The sequence below is a fragment of the Neovison vison genome, chromosome 12, assembly GCF_020171115.1.
Source record: "Neovison vison isolate M4711 chromosome 12, ASM_NN_V1, whole genome shotgun sequence".
Lineage (NCBI taxonomy): Eukaryota > Metazoa > Chordata > Mammalia > Carnivora > Mustelidae > Neogale > Neogale vison.
In genome coordinates, this window is record NC_058102.1 from 104761202 (window position 1) to 104780902 (window position 19701).

At 50.2% G+C, this 19701-nt stretch overlaps 1 protein-coding gene across 2 annotated transcripts in view; it reads right to left on the reverse strand.

The window, feature by feature from the left end:
• Positions 1-2840: 2840 nt before the first annotated feature.
• Positions 2841-19701, reverse strand: part of PRMT8 (protein arginine methyltransferase 8) — a 101034-nt gene continuing 84173 nt past the window's right edge. For both annotated transcript variants that reach the window (XM_044227731.1, XM_044227730.1), the window contains 4 exons: positions 18966-19081; positions 13261-13411; positions 4442-4563; positions 2841-3695 (listed from right to left, as the gene is read on the reverse strand). In XM_044227731.1, the coding sequence (XP_044083666.1) occupies positions 3612-3695; positions 4442-4563; positions 13261-13411; positions 18966-19081 (473 nt within the window). In that variant the 3' untranslated portion in view covers positions 2841-3611. The remainder of the gene's footprint in view (positions 3696-4441; positions 4564-13260; positions 13412-18965; positions 19082-19701) is intronic.

The following is a 19701-nucleotide window of genomic DNA, read 5'->3' on the forward strand; positions in this document are numbered from 1 at the left end:
AGAACGTGCTCCAAGCAGATCAGAAGGAAATTACAATTCCCACTGCAGCATTCCCGTGGGCAGGAGGAGGGGGCTGCTCTGGGGAAGAGCTCCTTCGTGCCTCTCTAGGCCTCATCCCAGCAGTCCAGGAGCAGAGATGGGAATATGGGGCAGCAGAGGCTGGAGACCCAGAGCCAGGACAAGCCTCAGGGATGACCTTCCCTTCTGGTGGCTGGAGAGGTCCAAAAGACCTCTGGACCTCTCTGTTCAGCCCAGTCCTTCCCTGTCCCCCAGGAATGTCAGGGATGCCTACAGGCCCCAAATGCCTGGAGCCCCTGGGGGGCAGGGTCATCAGACTGGTTGGCTCCTGCCAATTATGATTTTACCCCATTGACCATAGATGGAATCCTCCGTGAACTTGGCTGGGCTCCCTACCCAATGAAAGGCAGAAGGTAGGGGGGTTCCCCAAGTGCTGCCACAGAGAAAAGCCACTAATAGGTTTCCCTTAAATGCCCTTGGACAGAGCCCCTGCTCCCATGTCCTTTTTCAAGCCCCCTTCTCTCCCCTAACACATTCATTGCTGTCCCCTCCAGTTTTCCTGTCCTTCTTGTCTAACACATGGACTACATGAGGTGAGCTGTCTTTGTCCAGATACAAGGGGAGGCCTCCAGACCTGGGTTCGGAGGGACCAGCACAGGCGGTGGAGGCACCATGGGCAGGACTGAGTTCACCACCCAGCTCTGCTACAACTCCACTCCTCCTGGGGCCTCAGTGGGGCTACAGAACGGGTGGGGTTCCTCTGCCCCTAACTCCCAGGACTCTAGGGAAACCCACAAGTACATTATGGAAGGGTAGGGACCATCGCTGCTGGACTCACTGATCATTCTCAATGGCACTGCCAGCCCCCGGACACTCCACCTGCAGCCAAGCCAAAGCCTCCTCTGCCTCCTTCCCATCTTGGGCGAGGTAGGCCCCACCACCTCCTCTAAAGGGCCCTTCATCCTTCCCAGCACCTGGGATGTCTCCCAGGGGAGATGATGCAGATGAGATCACTTGTCCCAGAAGCTTAAGAATAACCCAACCTGAAACCAAATCAAAACACTACCACGCCTGGCACAGTACATGTGCTTCCATCCTACGGAGAGTCAGTTACCACACTTGGATGGAGGCTGCTAATTTTGCTGACAGCTCTCTATATGGGAATATGATTGGCTCAGCCCAGGAAGATAGGGCAGCCTTTCACTAGCTAGAGGGAAACATATATTGGCTCCAAGGGGCCCAGCACAGCTTTTCTTGGGGCCCCCGAGTACCGTTGTGCAGTGCTCGCACTAGACCAAGGGGCAGGGGATACCGAAATTCACATTGCCTGTGAAGCAGAACATCCCCAGAACTATGTGTGCCTTCAGGAGGCCCCTTTTAAAATCCAGGCAAAGAACCCCTATCTTCCCAGAGAGCCGGCCCCCCTTTCTGAGTGAAGATGGTCCCAGAGAGAATATCTCAAAGCTGATGGAGGCAAGAGATAACATAAAGATACAGGTGGGTGAAAATGTGGTTCTGGGCACCCACCCGAGACCCAAATATTGCTTGAGGGAAGCTTCTAGTGAGAGTGAGCAGATCTGGCAGCAGGAGAGAAGGAAAGAGAGAGAGAAGGTTCAAGATTCCACTGACCTCAGAGTATTTGGGGTCACCTGCATACATCATTTTCAGAGGCATTTGATTTTGGTCTTGGTTCCTTAATATTTATTTCATTTCAGTTTTAGTAGTAGAATCCTTTTCCCAAAGAAAATTAAAAACAGACGAGGGAAGCATTGGGTTGTTTCTTTTTTTAACCTGGGGAGAGGGAAATCCAGAGCTCTGGCCACCTTGACCCTGGCCACTCCCCTAAGCCTGAGGGCTCCCCGGGACACAGTGTGGAAAACATTCACCTGGCCCAGTCCCCTTTCCTCAGCCATGATAAGGTGATGTGACTTGCCCAAGGCCCATGGGGCAAACCTACACCCCCATGGCTCAGCATCCAGGCCCTGTTTCCTCCCACAGGGCAAAGAAGCAGGCCCTCAGACTCCTTGGCAACTGAATCTTCAAGGTATCAGGGCCTGGGTCCCTGCCCTCAGGGGATTGTTTGCAGCCACAGAACTGTCTAACCTGGTCCTGCCCTCTCCATGATGGAACCAGAGTCTAGAATCTAAGAGATGGCAGGTCTGGAGATGTTGAGGGCACCCCAACCATGCTGGGGGGAGAAGCTGCAGTGGGAACCTGGGGTACCATCCTGGGACCCAGTGTCTCACTGGGGCTCAGTGGGAAGGCCTCATTCGAGGTAGGTGAGCTCCTGTTGGCACAGAGAGTAGCAGGGCCAGCAAGTCACTGGCCACATTGAGGGAGCAGGGATGAGCCCCTGTGCGGTGCTGCAAACTTTCAGCACCTCAGACAAGAACAATCTCCTCACTGGCTTTCCATTCAGACTCTGCTCCAGTCTCTCCCCAGGGACCCGAAACCACCGTCTCCTGCTTTGTCCAGGCCCTCCCAGCAGGATATGTATCCCAGATTCTCTGGTTCCTGAGCTTGGCCTCCCTCCAGGCTACAGGTAGTTTCCTGTTCTAGAGTGTTCTTGGTTAGCTCATGTCCTCCCACCTCACCGCTAAGTCCCTCTTCCCACCCTCTGGAGGGCTGGCAGGGAACATGCCCTTGGACAAGGCCTGATGTCATGGCGGCTTCAACCATGAGCTGCCCTATGGGGGCCTGCAGCAGCATCTGTTGCTCCTCAAATCTCCCCTTCCAGTGTGGCCTCTCATGTCCACCCTGAGCCCTCCCACCCCAGAGCCCCAAGAACACAGCTGGGCCACCACTTCACTCTCATGTGCATTTATTGAGCGCCAACAGAGTGCGTGTTACTATGCTCAGGGTTCAGAGCCACAGTCTATCAAAAGGAGACCAGAGCTGGTACAGAGAACGTTTCATAGCTGCTTAACATCTGTAAGGGATGGGGAAGGGGGAAAACTAATCACAAAACAAATTCCTATTCGAAAGCAACAGAATCTCCTCTGAGAGTAATATATATTCTATGCACACGCACGCACGCACGCACGCACACACACACCCTGAATGAACAGAGACGTATACCCACGTGGTTGTATATGCATGCATATACAGGTGGTGTGGGCAGAGAAACTAATGGGTCTGCTGGAGGCGCGCACGCACGCACGCACGCATGCACACGCCGCCACACAGACGGGTGATCTGGCTTACGCTATCAAAGACACTACGTGTCCAGGTTCTAGTGAAGCAGTCTGTCCTAGATGCCTGCAGCATGCAAAACTTGGAAGTTCCGGAGATTCACAGTTAAGGAGGACAATGGGTATACGTGTGCACTTTTCCATCCTCGGGGCCTCAGCCCCAGCACTGGAGGCTGGTCTGTGTGGGCGACAGCAAAGCCTCGGTGAAGGGCTCCCAGAGCAGAGCCGGGGAGCTGGAGGCTCTGTGTCCCGTGGCAGGGCCCACGGGAGCCCTGGTGAGTTCACCAATCTTCAAGGCAGAATTTAAAACTCTGGTTTTCGAGCGTGGAGTCCTTGTTACGGAGCCGCAGATGGAGGGAAGAGTTTCTCTTCTTGCTCGCTCTCTGCAGCTTCCCACGTGTGCTAACGCATTTTGTAGTCATTAGATACAGATGTTTCACACAGCTGTCCCTTAAAATCCAAATCTACCGTGAAATCGAGGTCTCGCTGCAAAGGAGGGGCGAAGGGTCCTGGGGTTAGCGTGGTCGGGAGTCGCCCCCCTCTCCCACCGGCTCCTGCCAGCAGGGGGATGGGTGACTACCCTGTTTCTAAGGTTTTCTAGCGAAGGGGTTCCCACGAGCAGCCCTTGGGAATCTATTCTGGTTCTCATTATCCTGACAGGAAGTGCTTTGATTTCGAACGTAAACCCTTCCTGTTATAATACAGAAGCCTTCCCTCTGAGGTCATCCTGAGAGAAAACAGAGTGGGGTGCTTGAGTCTTCCGTAGCACAGCCCTCAGAACATTCTTCAGACGCTTTCAACACACAGGCTCACACCTGCCCTTACTCAGAAAGAATCGCACAATCCCCGACCCACTAGGCCCGCTGAAGGAAGGTGATCCGAACATCTTCCAGGCCAGCAGAAGCTGTTATTTCTTGGCTTGCTCTAAATGAGGCACAGCCTCTGTGCCCAAAGACCCTGGATGAAGAACTGGAAACTGTCCTCGAGGCTGAGAGGCCAGAGCTGGGCCTGAAGAAAAATCTCTCATCTCTGAGTGTTAAGAGACCACAGCTAGAGGCCTTCAGTGACACCTAGTCTGACTTTCTACTGCCCCTCCCCCAGTACCTGGTCTATTGGTGCACAAGGCACTCGGGCACCTGGGCAAGAGGGTCCTGGGAGCTGCGGGGAGCCAGCTCAGTGGGTCCCTTCCTCTATCTGACCCTGCCCCAGGCAGAGACGGCTTCAGCACTCACCACATTTTTGGCATTTGGCTTCATGGATATGGTCCCATAGATTTCTTCCCCCCTCCGGACAGTGAGGTAATCTTCTAAGTAGAAGACAGTCTGCTTCCAGTGGGTGTAGGGGGCATCAGGGGCTGAGGGGACAAGAACAGGGAAGGTGGGAAGGAACGGTCACAGGAGATATCTCCAGAAGGACTGAGGCCAAGACCCTGCCTAGAAGTTGCTGGGCTTCTTCTGGGATTCACTGAACCAACACCCAGCACTCTTGTAGGATCAGGGCCCAGCCCCTATAGCCTGCTGCCCCAGAAACCCTCATTCAGCCCCGGTACTCTTGCTTCCATCGAATTTCCATCTTCTCAGAGCTCCTGATCTTCCAGGGAATCAGAAGAGAAAGACGCTGGTATCACAAGTTCATTCCAAGGGGTGGGATGTATATCCTCTCAGCAACTGAACTCATTAACGCAGATGAAACTCAAAATGCTACTGATTTTAATTACTTCAACAGAGGGAAGACATTCAAGCAGTGTAATGGGCAGATTTGTAGGTAAGCCATCCTGGCTCCCCTTAAGTGACATCGTGTATGCAAATTCCATAGCTAAACCCATGTCCCACCGACAGCCCATCCTATACACAGCTTTCCTTGCCACTTCTCTGCCCCAGAACTAAACCTAGTCTCCTTGGCCCAAGCCTGCTGTGGGGTTTCAGTGTCCTCCTAACTGGATCAAAAAGAAAAGGGATGGGGTGCCTGAGTGGCTCAGTTGGTTAAACGTCCAACTAACGAACCAAGGTGAGTTTAGCTCACATCATGATCTCAGGATCATGAGATTGAGCCCCATGTCAGACCCCATGCTCAGTAAGGAGTCTGCTTGAGATTCTCTCCCTCCTTCTCCCTCTGCCTCTCCCCTCCTCAAATAAGTAAATAAATCTTTAAAAAAAGGAAATGTGGGATAATTCTCATCCCACAGACCCACCACTGGTACACAGCTCACACCTCCTGCAGGATCCAAAGCCAGACCAATGCTGGGGCCTTCCCTGTATTAGCCACTGAATCCAATCTAGCCTCTCCCTCGACACACTACATGCTGAAGAGCCAAATACTGGGTCCTGTGTATGGGCCATTTTCCTCAGCGCCTCAGCAGGCTCTCCCTCATCCATCGAGGTCACTTCCTCTGGGAATCCTTGCCCAAGGCCCACCCTGAGCTTATGTGACCACAGAGCCTGTCACACTGCAGTGCAAAGGCCTTTGTCTTTCCTCAGCTGTTTGCTTCCTCCATAAGACTACAGTGTCTATGAGGACAGGTGCCAGGCCAGGCTTCTTTACTGTGATATCCTTGGCACCTATGCTTGCTAGATCTGTAAGTACTGAATAAATGAGTGAGGGCAAAAACCCAAATAAGTTTGTTATGCTTCAAGGTACTATAGATGTTCAATTCCAGTGGAGGCTTTGAAAACTATAGGTAGTAGAGGAACCAATTATAGTAAGTTCTTCTTGGCCTGTTACGGTCTTACCTTCCCCCACCTGGATGCAGGACTCCTTGATACTGATTTTCTCTTTGCTTAGGACCAGAGCTAAAGATGAGAAGACTTGGGAGAATATAATAAGCGCCTTTCAAATACTTCAGAAGCCATCATATGGAAAGTCTCATACATGACCTTATATACGGCATTGGAGGCAGAACAAAGGCTAGTCACTGGAATAACTAGTATGCAAATTTTTAATCCATCGGGAAAAATTAGAGCTGTTCTGCAATCATCTGAGCTACCCAAGGTCCAGCCTTGAGGTGTGCCTACAACAACCACTAATGGGATTTATCAAGTGCTGAATCAGACCAGGTCACTTCTGAGATCTTACAAACCCCAAGACCTATTTAAATGGTGGTGAAGGGTCTGTCTTTCTTCACCGTTTGCAATAATCTGGCTTGATCAAATGTCAGTGGTTTGGTTAAAGATTTGTGTAACCTTCAATGTGTGCATTTGGGAAATCAATGCAAACTCAAGGTCATGGTGGGGGAAAAGCACCCTGAGCACTTAGAAACAATCAAAGGAGGATCATGAATATGCAGTCTGTGCCTCTCAGATCCTAGATCCCCAAACATACCAGCCTTTGTGGCCTCTAAGCCATACTGCTATCTACGGAAAATGTCCATCCATCCCAGCACCTTCCCTGCCAACTACATCTAAATAAATTGTCAAAAGATAGTCTCTGGTGTGTGTGGAGAATGGCAGTTTATGACTGACAGCACTCTCGCCCCCACTTCCTCCTACACCAGCTCAGACAGGTGTCTCTCCTGTTCTTAAAGACCTTCAGGCAAGGAGATTCAAGCAGCTTCCTTCTGTCACCTAATCAGATGCCTTAGGAGAGTCCCAGGGATTTCACTGGCTCAGGGTTGGCAGCCATCAAGCCTAGGTGTGTCTGATGATTGTCCAAATGTATCCCAGGCTTGGGTTGGAGGAAAGTGATTTTTTTTTCCCCTTGACATCAACATCAGAAGTTTGAGAACCTCCCCAAACATTTCATTTCTATGATGGGTCCATTGGTTGTGGACTAATTATCTAAACCAGGTTTCAAAAATACTAATTCTCCATCAAGATGTCCAAGAGAAACTGATTACTCAGATGTCTCAACTATTCTTAGAAACTTGAATTCAGTCATTCTGGGGGGACGTGAAGGGGGCAGACTTGCCAAGACTTAAACATCTCCCCCCAAGTGTTGTAGACACACAGCATGGCTGAAATCATGCTGCGAACATGAAATCATGTTGCGTCTAGTAACATCTCTGGAGGGGCAAGAGTGGAAAGGACATTTAATGAGGCAACAGCAGGCCCAGTTTCCTGCCTCCCCATTGCCATGTGTTTGCACTATGACCCTGGCACTCGTTTTCTACATCTATAGAATGTGGGGCATGATATTTATAATCCTTTGAGGATTAGATGGGATGACAAGGGGAAAGGGGATACAAAGGGTGACCATAGACAGCTCCAGGTTACTTGTTTTTGTGGCTTAACTATGAAGAGTTCTCCCTTTCACTATGAAAGTGTCCTTAATTGAAAGATAAATTATATGGTCACTGTACGACACCTAAGCCAACGTGAGGGTATTGCTAAGCCATTATGATATAATTCTGATCTCATCACTATGGGAAGTGGTAGATATCATTTTGCTTATCCATAATCTATGGTGCTGACCTGCAAAAAGATACGCTGCCTCTCTCTAGTAGAGCAGAATGTCCTAGGGAAGCATCTAGAATGGTGGCAGGTGCAAGGATGAGCATGCACAGGGCTGTGGATGACATCTAGAGTTCTCATCATGGAATAAGGCCCTCCTTCCCTCCCCTGCCCCAACTGTAATCTTCAAAGTCATGCATCTGATTTTCAGTTTTCCCTGTTATGAAGATATCTTTATACTCTTAATACCCTGACCCCACACGCCAGCCTCCCCTTTTCTCCCTCCCCTTCCCAGTCTCTCTGGGCTCTGGATTGTGAACAGCTTTTGTTCTATATTTTGAAGTGAGTGTGACCAGTACTGTCCCCAGCAGGCACTCCACTCAACAGACATCAATTCAGGATGCTTTTCATGCGCCAGCTATGGTCCTAAATTTGGGAAACAGCAACCTGTATAGCCTCGCCTCCCCTTCACATCCCGCAGCCTCAGTGAGAAGGCACTCAGGCCACTGGGTCATCCTCATGAGCAAGAACAAGGACAGTAGAGCTCAGGGGGTTGAGGGAATGAATGGCAAGGGCCCCTCCCAAGAATTCTTTTCCCAGTGCTTTCAGAAAGGGAGTGGAATCCTGCTTCCCACTTTACTTCCCAGTGTCCAAGTGCCTGGTAGCTTTTCCTGAAATTTAGAATATTTTCTAGCTATCAATTTGTAATATAGTTCCTAGAGGATCAGAAGCTTTTTGGAGAACGAAAGACTATGCACCAAGAAGTTTCTTTGACCTGCTGCATTGACTCCTGGTCACTGGATGGCAAAGCTGGAAGGGGTTGCTGGGCATCGCAGTCCAGCCACATCATCTCACAGATAGCAAGCCAGAGTCCCAGAAAGTAACCTAATCAAGGTCCATCTCCTGTATCTGGCCATCCTACCTGGCGAACTCCTGGAAAAACAAAGACTCCAACCCAGGCCTGCTTTCTACTCAAGCAACTGCCCCTCCACCCACTCCAACTGTCCCAAGGGTCCCAGTTCTCACATCCTGCCCCCACCCACTGAGGATGGGGGGGGCAGCCATGCCCGCTGGTGGGCACAGCCTGGAACGCTGGGCTCCTGTGCCCATTTGCAACAGCTTCTGCCTGGAGCTGCAGAGAGGAGATGCCAGAGCCATTAACAAGGATTGTTTTCAAGCTGCACACCACGTGATGTGCTCTCGAGTGGGCCCCCCAGAGCCAGCTGTGGCTGGGCTGAGACAGAAAGCTCGGCAGATAATTGATGGGAAGGTGGCACATACAGCAGGCTACACTCTGCATGAATTTTGAAAATAGCTGAGACCAAACAATACAGTGTTCTGACATACACATAGATGTGATCAAACTTTCTTTTAAAATAGCAAGGGGATAAAGAGTACAAAATTATTCAGAGTAATGTTCATCTAGAGGCAATATGGGGGGGTGATGGGATGGGATAGAGCATCCATTTCGTTATGTGGCGAGCTCACAGGGATTAATTATGTGACTGTGAATTAACTTACTTATTCATTATAAATAGCATCATTATATCCATTAATAATGTAATTCAGGTTAATATTTATATTCTAATTAGTAGTAATAGTTCATTTCTTGATATTAACTAATGCATTTACATTCTAATAACAGTAATACATTTCTTTCTAGTTACTATTGTATTCTAGTTAATAATACTATTTACATTCTAGTTACTAAGTTAGTGGTGAGTGCACAGGTGTTCATTATATTAATAAATAAACTAGCAAAAAGTGAACAGTGCCTGACCCAATGATGTTATGAACCACGAATTAGGATTAATCTAATTCTGTGCATCTGAGGTCCTCAAAAACAAAAAGTAAATATTCTTTTCTGGGTGGTCAGAGTGCAGAGTCTGAAAAGCCCACTGCCAAACCCACACTACCTGGTAAAAATGTATGCCACGTGTTGGAAGCAAAACCCCCTGTGGTCACTCCTCCCAGGTGGCTGAGGAAGCACATAAGCAAACTATTTCCTCTGATCTCTCTAACCATATAAGGATGCTGCAGCGAGAGGGACCTACAACAGCCAGAAGGCAAAGACCTTGAGGAGAAAAAAACGGCGTATCATAGTAAGGATATGGAATTATCTTTCCAGAAAGGCATTGACCATCATCTTGTTCAAGCAGTCATGAACAGGGGCAGTAGTTCTCAGACTGATCTGTGTATCGCAGTCACCTGGAGGGTCCCACTCCAGAGTGTCTGACTCAGCAGATCTGGGGTAAGTCTTGAGAATTTGCATTTCTAACAAGTTTCCAGGTGATGCTGATGCTGCCAGCCACAGACCACACTTTGAGAATCTCTGTACCAAGGCATGGGGAACAGAAGGCTGTAGGACCTCTGGGTGACCTTTCAGACCTAAGTTTCTGGGGTTCTGTGCAAAAAGGAGTCTACATAACACCATAGTTGCAAAAAGACAGATGAGTGAGCTCAGACCTTGGTCTATACCCCTAGTCTTTGAGCCTAGGAAACACAGTCCTCATCATCTCTCTCCCCTGGACCTGTGAGGAACTACAGTGGGGCTGTGACCACAAAATAAGGTGAAGCAGCACCAGTGGGCTGGATGGAGACTTGAATGCTGGGAGCAAATCCTCACCATCCCTCCGCCCAGGGCTGACCTCTTTGATTCTGAATTTGAGATTAAACAATCCTCCTTCATATGGGGGCATCAGGAGTGTTGTCCCTGCCACCACAGAGCCATCTCTGGACAGGGGTCCAGCAGGCTATCTGCTTGACCTCAAGAAATGGAAATAAACTCAGGGAAGGGATAAGGGGGAGTGATGGGCTGTGAGCTATAGGGCTAGATCCTAGGTCTTACAGGAAGAACTTTTTCCAGAGCACCCCTTGTACCCTTCCTCGTCGCCTACAGCAGGGCAGGCCCCAGGAGAGGCATCATCCTGGAGAGAGTAGAGGCAGGCCCAGGTGCAATGGCTCCATTCCCAGCTTCTAGTCACAGCACCATCCTCAAGCAGGCTCCTGCTCAGCCCTCCCACTGCTACCATTCTGCCCCATTACTGTGGGGGAGGCTGAGTCTCACCCACCCTTCAAGGTCCAGGTAAAACCTCCCTTCCCCCTCCTGACTACCAGGAAGGCCATCTCACCTGCTGCCCCTCTAAGAAGGGTAGTAGCTGAAATTGATCCAAATTGGGGGGGGGTCTCCGCTTTTCCCCAAGATGGGGGTACCAGCCCTGCTCTAGATGGTGGGGACCAGCAGATTGTGGTCTTGGTGGTCCAGAGACACCAGTTCTGGAAAAAACCCTTATAGGAGGGGTTAGAGAAGTCTTTTGCCCCTCTGTCCACAAGTAAAAGAGGATCACTGTCACCAAGGCTCCAAAAAGTGAATAATCATATCCTCAGATTCTTATAGAGCCCACTCACCCCTGCCACATGCAAGCTCCCTCGCCCCCGACGACATGCTCCCACCTCCCGGGAGGACTTCGCAGGCGTGATCAATAGGAACATCTTCCCAAGGGCAGGACTCAGATCTTGATAGACTCATTGGACAGAAATGTGTTTAGGACCTACTGGGATCCAAGCACTCCTCCAGACGGCAATAGGACAGAGACTCAGGAGATGTGACCCCAGCCCACAAGGAGACTGAGAATTGCCTAAAATGAGTGAAAATACTGACTAAACAATGGTACATCTGGCTCAGGAATCCCATGTAGTTGTCTCAAAAAAAAAAAAAAATACACTAGCTACACCTGTGAGGAAGGCTCTCCAGGGTATATTGTTAAATAAAGACAAGGAGGCAGAGGGCTGTGCGTTTCATATGAGCCAACCAGTGTTTTAAAAAAGGTGTAGTTGGGATGTGCTACTGTACTTACCTAAGATGCCACCTATGGGCAAGCTGGGCAAAGGGTTCACAGAACTCTATGTACTATTTTTGCAACTTTATATGAGAAGTATTTCAAATAAAAAGCCAAAAATACGGGCGCCTGGGTGGCTCAGTAGGTTAAGCCGCTGCCTTTGGCTCAGGTCATGATCTCAGGGTCTTGGGATCGAGTCCCGCATAGGGCTCTTTGCTCAGCAGGGAGCCTGCTTCCCTCTACCTCTCTCTCTGCCTGCCTCTCTGTCTGCTTGTGATCTCTCTCTGTCAAATAAATAAATAAAATCTTTTTTTTTAAAAAAAAGCCAAAAATACAAAGGTGTATATAGGTATGCATGTGCTTCTCCACCACTGAAATGTTTGGGAAGGATGCAAAAGAAATCATTCACATTTGTCTCTGAGCCAGAGTTGAGATGCAATGGAAAGAGAACTTTTTCCTTGATTTTTTACATTTTTTTTTTTTTTTACAGCGCCATGACTGACTGACATAAGCACAGGATATTAGGGAGCCCCAAGGAGGATGCCTAACCTTGACCAGGAGTGGAGGAGGGCATCCATTAACAGCTGAGGTGGGAGATGAGGCCTGTGCTGGAGTTGGCCAGGTGAGGAGTGGGATGGAGGAGGTGTTTGGGGCCAAACTGTGTCCCCCACAATTCATGAGCTGTGGCCCTAAGCCCCTGTCCCTCAGAATATGACTGTATTTGGATATAGGGCCTTTAAAGAGACTATTAAAATAAGACCTTTGGGTGGGCCCTAATCCAGTATGACTGATGTCCTTCTAGAAAGAGGGGATGAGGGCACACAGCAGAGGAAAGGCCTTGTGAGGACACAAAGAAGAGGAGGACACCTGCAAACCAAGGAGAGAGTCTCAGGAGAGACCAAACCTGCCCATACCTTGAACTTCCAGAACTCTGAGAAATAAATGTCTATAGTTTAAGCCACCAGTCTGTAGTACTTCGTTATGGCAGCCCTACCAGACAAATATGCGAGGAAGGAGATGACAAGAGTCTCTGACAAGATCTTCCTGTCCCTATGACACACCTAGAACAGGGGTTGGCATGGGCAGAGACCATGGCCTAAAGACTTAAGAAGCCTTGCTAAGCTCGGGGACTGCAAGGTGCTCAGTGTGACTGGGCTGTGTGTGCAGTGAAGGGACAAGGGAGGAAGGCAAAGCAAAGGAGGGGCAGTGAGAAATGAGGTGACAGAAGTGGGCTAGGGCTGGGTCATGGAACCCCCATTTACCAGGCTAAGAAATTTGGGCTCATCTGCTGCAGGAAATGAAACACCTCTGAAGCTGGGACAGGAGGGAGAGCACAGATGGTCTTTGGGGAACAGTGTCAGGAGCTTAATGAAGGAAGGATTGGGGGAGAAGCAGCAAAGAGAGGAAGGAGACAGGGAGACATGGTCTTCCTAGGTCTGCAGCCTAGCGAGAGACCCATTGAATCCTGTGGGAGGGCGAGGCAGTGAAGACAGGGAAACCTACTCCACTCTGTATCCTTGCCCCTTGCACGGAATATGCTTAGTAGATGGTCAATGAACAAATGTGCCTTCCAAATGGGGCCGTCCGCCTCTGCCTTTCCCTGCCCAACACGCACTCTGGTCTTACCATACCCACTTCCATCTACCTTCTCCTTTGGCAGCCAAAAGCCTGGGGAAGTGCTGGAAAAGGCTTACGAGATGCCAAGCAAGGACCCTCTGCTCTGGCCCCAGGTCCTGCCCCCATGACAAGGCCAGCCTCTGCCACTTCTGCAAAGCCTCCACATGAAGGCAGAGGAGGGTCTGGAGTGAGTGCCCACAAAAGGCTCACCTGTGGAAAACCCCATTTTCTTGTGGCACTTGGTAAATTCAATATTAAAATAGGTGACCAGGGCGTGGACGTAGTCATTTCGCTGTATCTGCAGGCAGAAGGCAGATGTGAACGACAGCTCTTCCGTCTTCACCGTATAAATGTCCACTTCCTGCAGCCCGGAGGAAAGAGAATGCCAACACTTAGCACCGCCACCAGGTCTGGGTCCTGGTCAGCAGCTTCCTTCCCTTGGAAGACCACCCACAGTAGACTCTCTCGGGGTCGGGGGGGATCATTACCCTCAGGGTGGCTCCCCAGTCCACCCACCGCCCTCCCAGTGACCTCCTCCATCCTTTCTATGGTGGGGTATGCTCAGGAAATGGTGCAAACACATTTGAATGTGAGGAGAACAGAATTAGGAAGGTCAACCTTCTGGGAATGGGAGGGGAGGAGAGGGAAGGAAAGGGGAGAGGGGGATGAATGAGACAGAGATTTCCTGAACCTAACTGAGTGGCCTCAGAGCAGTCTAGCTCAGCATCACTCCCTCATCTAGACGTTCTCAGAGTGCGGCTCCAAATGAAGGGCATTAGCATCCCCTGGATACAAATTCCGAGTGGGGGTGGGGTGGGGATGGCAGCTCAGACCTCTGGGATCAACACAGAGACTGATTGGTGCTTTTTCAAGCCCTCCCAGGGATTTGGGTGAACCAGATTAGTCATTTCCCCATTTTTTGATATTCAAGTTCTGAGCAACAGGAGACACTAAGTATTATCTTGGGAGTGAAGATAGGAGCCCAACTACAGTCACAGGCTGAACTGAGGAAAGTTCTGCTGATCATCTACACCAAGCCTGGATGAAAGAAAGAGGGGGGGGTAGGGGGAGGGAGGGAGGAGAGAGAGAAAGAGAAAAAGAGAAGAAGGAAATAAAGAGAGAGAAAGAGAGGAAGGAAGGAAGGAAGAAGGAAGGAAGGAAGGAAAAGGAAAGGAAGAGAGGGGAGGGGAGAGGGAGAGAGGTGGAGGGAAGGGAGATGAAGGGGGAAAAAGAGAAAGGAAGAAAGAAAAAGGGAGAGAAATAAGTAAGAATTTTTCAGTTCTGACTGGGGAATGGAAAACACAAAGGACTAATAATTTTAACAATTTCAGTTGGGAAGTAGCTGAAAATCGATGTTGCGTGGGGAGCACGTATAATGAAAGACAGTTTGCAATGTGCTGTTCTTTTCTCTGTGAAGGATGCTGACCTGCTGTTTGCTGGCTCTGGTGAGACAGGGCAAACCTTCCAAGAGCCCTAGAGGCATCCAGACAACTTTCTGTGAGGTCTAAGGAAGCTTCCCATTGCTGGGTTTGTGTAGCAAGGACAAGAGACAGAAACTCTTGTGCTTGGACTGGTTCCAAGGGAGTTCTCCTGAGACTTGGATGATGGAATGTGTTGGGGATAATTAGGAGAGGGGTCTGAAGGTGGGGAATCTAGAGCAGGGAAGACACAGAATGATGTAACAGAAATGGCTTTTATCTCTGCATATTTCTAGAACAAATAAAGGAAGAGCAGACGCAAAGCATTCCAGGGACTTGAAAGAGACAGAGGAAGAAGTTTGGTCAAGGAGGCAAGTCTGATCAGAGCCCTATTCTAGTGTGGAGCCATCAAGTCTTCCGGGGGAAGCTGCAGATCTGATGTGTTGTTTGGGAACAGGGTAGAAATGCAGATGTAGGGAAATGGGGAGCCTCTTGGTGATGTCACCTCAGATGCAAGTTTACTGTGCTTCTAGAACCAAGGATGGGAAACAAGAATCCGGGGAATGGGAAGCCATGGGTCAAGCATGCAGAATTTGATGGGATTAGAAAACCATCAGTGCAAGAGCCCCTTTGGTAGCCTCCCTGGGGAGGGGCCATCTGGTGCTGGCTTGAACACCTTTGTGGGATTGATATGCTCACTACCTGTCAGGCAGCTGATTCCATCTCCTGACATCTCCAATGGACAGCTCCCTCTTCAAAATGAGTGAGGAGAGTACCCACTAGTCTCTGTAACTTCCACCCACGGCTAATGCCTCTTCCATCTCACAGGGGCCCCCTAAACCTTTTCTTCTCCAACATAAACTGGGTCTGTTTTCTCATTCACTTCTCAAAGTCATGATTTCTGACTCCACCACCCTCCTTGTTTGGGACATACTTCTAGCAGCAGCTTCTGATCTCAAAAAGCACACTGCTGGCTCAGACAGCACAAAGTCAGCCAAGCCCCTCCCTTCACCACATTCTCGCTCATGCTCCCTTTTCCTTTTGTCCTGGACACTGAGTGTAGGGTCCTCCATTCTATGACATCCTGCTAGTTTGGTTCATGGCACCTGTCAGCGTATATGACGTTCGTTAGCCCTCTGGCCACAGGCTGCCCATGGTTCCTTCAGGTCTACAACCCAGAGGCAGATGTGGTTAACCATATATGTTAATGGCATTGGCATAGCCCACAAGGCTTCTGGTGCCCACACTCACCGACTAACATCTCCTTCTTTGCCAGGGCCAGACGACCAGACTCCAGGCTCTTTCCAAGGTCCTCATTTTCTTTTTCTCTTGGTCCCTCTGCTTTCAGCCTCGCCTGATCTTTCCACGGTACTTCTGGCTTGTCTCAGCAGCCTGCTCCCTGCCCCCACCCACATCAGACTAGAGTTCGGGGCAGAGACTGCCCATGATGGGTCTGTGTGTTCCCGCTGTGTAACCTAGCACTTGACAGTCCTCGGTCTTCTCCTTACTGGCTTCCCTGCTCGACAGAGCTCCTTCCCCCAGCCCCAGGCCTCTTCTCCAAACCAACCCCCAATCCCTCAGATCCATTCAGACTGCACTGCTCTCTGAATCCAAAACCTTACATGACTCCATATGGCTTACCTACCGATCATGGACCTGTTGGCATGAACACAGAGAGTGAGCCCCAAATGTAGGCTCCGGGACACATCTGGACCTGGCTCCGTTCTCTGGGCAGCCCCCTCACTTCTTCACAACATTCAGGGCATGCGCTCACACACACACCATCCCCCTGGATCAAGAGGGCCACCTCCCTAGAGTCCTGCTCCCAGACGTGTGTATCAACCACCGTCAGCTATTGACTCCTCTGTTAGCTGATAGGGTTCACTACGTCCTACAGACATTTGCATCTTAATAGGGGCCCCCAAAGGAGCAAAAGGTTTCGAGACAGACGTGATGAAGCTGTACATTAGAATGGTGACAATGGAGGGGTCCCGGCTGGCTCAGTGAGTAGAGCCTGCAACTCTTGGGTTGTGAGTTCGAGCCCCACACGGGGCATAGAGCTCACTAAAATGACATGACATGACATGACATGACATGACATAAAATGGTGACAGCGGAGGCGGTTGATTTTTGGCAATAGGGGTGGAGCCATCTGCAAAGGCGGCCCACTGTGGCTGAGCTTCGGAGACACAGAGGCCCTCAAAGCTCACGCCCACCCTCCTGTCAGACCCAAAGCCTACAGACCCAAACCCTTTACCCTGGCTCCCTAGGGCCCAGAGCCCTGCACTGGAAGGATTTTGTCTTCCTGCTCCAACAGAGTCTCTGACACCACAGAGGGCCCCCCGCCGACTCAGCCTCAGGGAAGCCCCAGGAAGCGGAGGGTTCTGGAAACATCAACTGCTCAGAAAAGCCCTGGCCTCCATTATCCCCACCACTAAATAACGTTACAAATGGATGTCTCAGAGCAGAAGTCTGGTCAAAACAGAGTCTTAATTATAATAAAGTGTCACACTTTGCAACGTTAATAGCGATGAAAGTAGCAATTAAGTGTGTGAAGAAGGGCAAGTGTTTTCCCAACAGGCTTGGCAAAATGTTGCTTAGCACATCCGCAGGCAAGCTGATGGAGGGGCTCTCCTGGTTACAGAAGCATGCACAGACAGTCCTTACCCTTCCCGGGGAAGAGAGAAAGAAGGGGTGCGGGCAAAGGCGGGGGCAGGACCTCAGCTTTGAGTTCCCATCCTGACACAAACTCGTAGGCCCAGAGGAGTTTACAGGAGTGTGTGTGCCCATCTGCGTCCCCTTCCCCAAGTTCTGTTGCATTGCCCCTGGCTGCACTCAGGTATAACCAAGGGAAAAAACCTTGGTGGGAGTGGGTAGGCCAGAGTGGCCTTGCAGTGGGGGAGAAGCAGGCTAGCCCACCACGCAACCTGCAGTAGACCCAGGCAAGCACAGTGGCCACGCCTACCATCAAAGGTGGAAAGACCCTGGGGCCCCTGCACATTGAAACAGTCATGCCTTCGGCCAAGGCCATGGTGCACAGATGCCTAACAGTTCCATAAAACTGCCCCATGTCATTTGGGCAAATTCAGTTGCACCAGTTTGGCGGTCTATTTCCCTGTTTCTTGTTTGGGGAAGGGAGAGGGAGAGGCTTCAGGGACCAGAGGCTGGTAGGAGAAAAACTTAAAGGACACTTTTGCTTGCCGTTGATCCTGCCGGGACTTGGAACGGGCCGAGTTACGAAGTAGTGAGAACCCTGTCCACAGAGAGCCGAAGACATAGACTTCCAGCTATACCTCTTAGGCAGAATGTCATAAGAAAGAGGCATCAACTGATGAGCTATGTGAGGCTCAGCTGGTTTTATTAGTCCTCGGAGGTCCCTTCTAAATGCCACAGGGACACTAGGGACCAAAAGCTGAGTTTCTTCTTAGGAGGACTGTGCCCACTGACAAAGGACAGCTGTGAGCCTGGCAGAGCAGCAGTTTACATCAGATCTTCAGGAACCTCATCCCCAGGGGAACTGGACTCTTCCCCTTTATCCACTGCAGATGCTGCCGGGCTCCAGCCCAATACTCCCCACAAAGAAGTGACACGTCCAGGACCAGAGCCCGCAAGTCTGTTTCATTAAGATGGCAGCTGGGTGGGCCAATGAACAACTTACAGAATGAACCCAGATTTTTACATTAAAAAGTTAGCTTCACCATATGAAAGTGATGTCTTTCTAGATTTTAAAAGACCAAGTATTAGTAGTCTATATGGTTCAATATAATATATTTGTGTCTATAGATGTAAATCCATAGGAAAGGGCTGGAAAGAGCAAGCCAACATGTGAACAGTGTTACCTCCAGGAAAAGCGTGTGTGGGGTTGAGAGGGAGGGAAGGTCAAGGGGAGCTTTTGTTTTCACTTTATCAAATTTGATACGTTTGAATATTTAATAATAAGAATACACGGAGGATCACTGCGCCAAGGATGCTGGCCAGCTGTTCTTCATTTGCACGGAAGAACATCTTGCCAGGAAAGCTGTTAGAGCATGTGCAAACAAGACCACTCTTGGGAAGGGGGTTGAGGAGCTCTGTCTGGCCAGGTCAGATGTGTGCTTGGAGGGGGGAGTGTAATGCCAATTACAGAGCCGTTGGAGGGATTGGATTGCTTCCCCAAGAGGGCCATCCACCTCTGAATGGAGGAGCTTGCCCAAACCTGAGCATACTCTCCTGCCTCTCCACTGATGCCCCCTCCCCCAGACCATTCCCCCTGAATCACCGAGGGATGTGACCCGACTCCCTCCCTTCAGCTGTGCCCCCGTGGAGTCCACTGGCTCTCTCTGTGGCTCTGCCTTGTGCGAGCATCTTCTTTTGACGGGCAGTCACCTTGGGGTGCCAGGGGATCTGGCCAAGTTGGCCTTGCCTCGCCAGACCGGGGTACTCCAGGCCCATGGCTTTCCAGGGTGGCACAGCTGGGTTGCCAGCACGCTTGGGCCCAAGCAGGAGGAGTCTACAGACCTTTATTAAACAGGCATTGGTCACCACTTGCTTTGGATCCACGATGTCCACCAGGGGCTCCTTCATGGCAACATCTCGGATACAGGTCATATCAAAGCCATAGACATTCTCCCACCCTGCGAAAACAGAGTGAGCCATGAGGGCCAGCAGCAGGACCCCCGGAAGTCTTCCCAGCCCTCCCGAGTGCTAGAGCACAGTATCCCCAAGGGAGGGGAAGGGGAAGCCCACGTTCCCCTGAAATCAGAATAGAAGAATTGCTCATCGAGTGGAGAGCTTGGCAGGATGTACAAATCCCACTTGATGGTTAGGAAAACTAAAACTCAGAGAGGCTGAAAATCTTCTCTAAGGTCACACAGCTAGAATGCCACAGGATCAAGACTGGAATCCAGATTGCCTGCCTCTTCCTGGATCTATTTTCCCTCTCTCCGAGCCAGCAGCATCTCCTACAAACTCTTATCTGGCACCCACATTTCTATCTTGGTGCCTTTGCTCGGCCATTCTGCACACTTAGAAGATCCATCTCTCTCCCTTCTCCTGTCTCCACCCACTGAATCTTCAACAAAGCAAAGAGACACATGGGCTCTTAAAATGATATAGACTAGTTTGAATCCGAGCACCAGCACTTACTGACTAGGCCCTTGTGCTAATTCCATAACCCCTCTGAACCTCTGTTTTCTCAACTGGAAAATGAGTGGGGAGGTTGGGTCATGAGTCTGTCTTTCTCACATGCCATGAT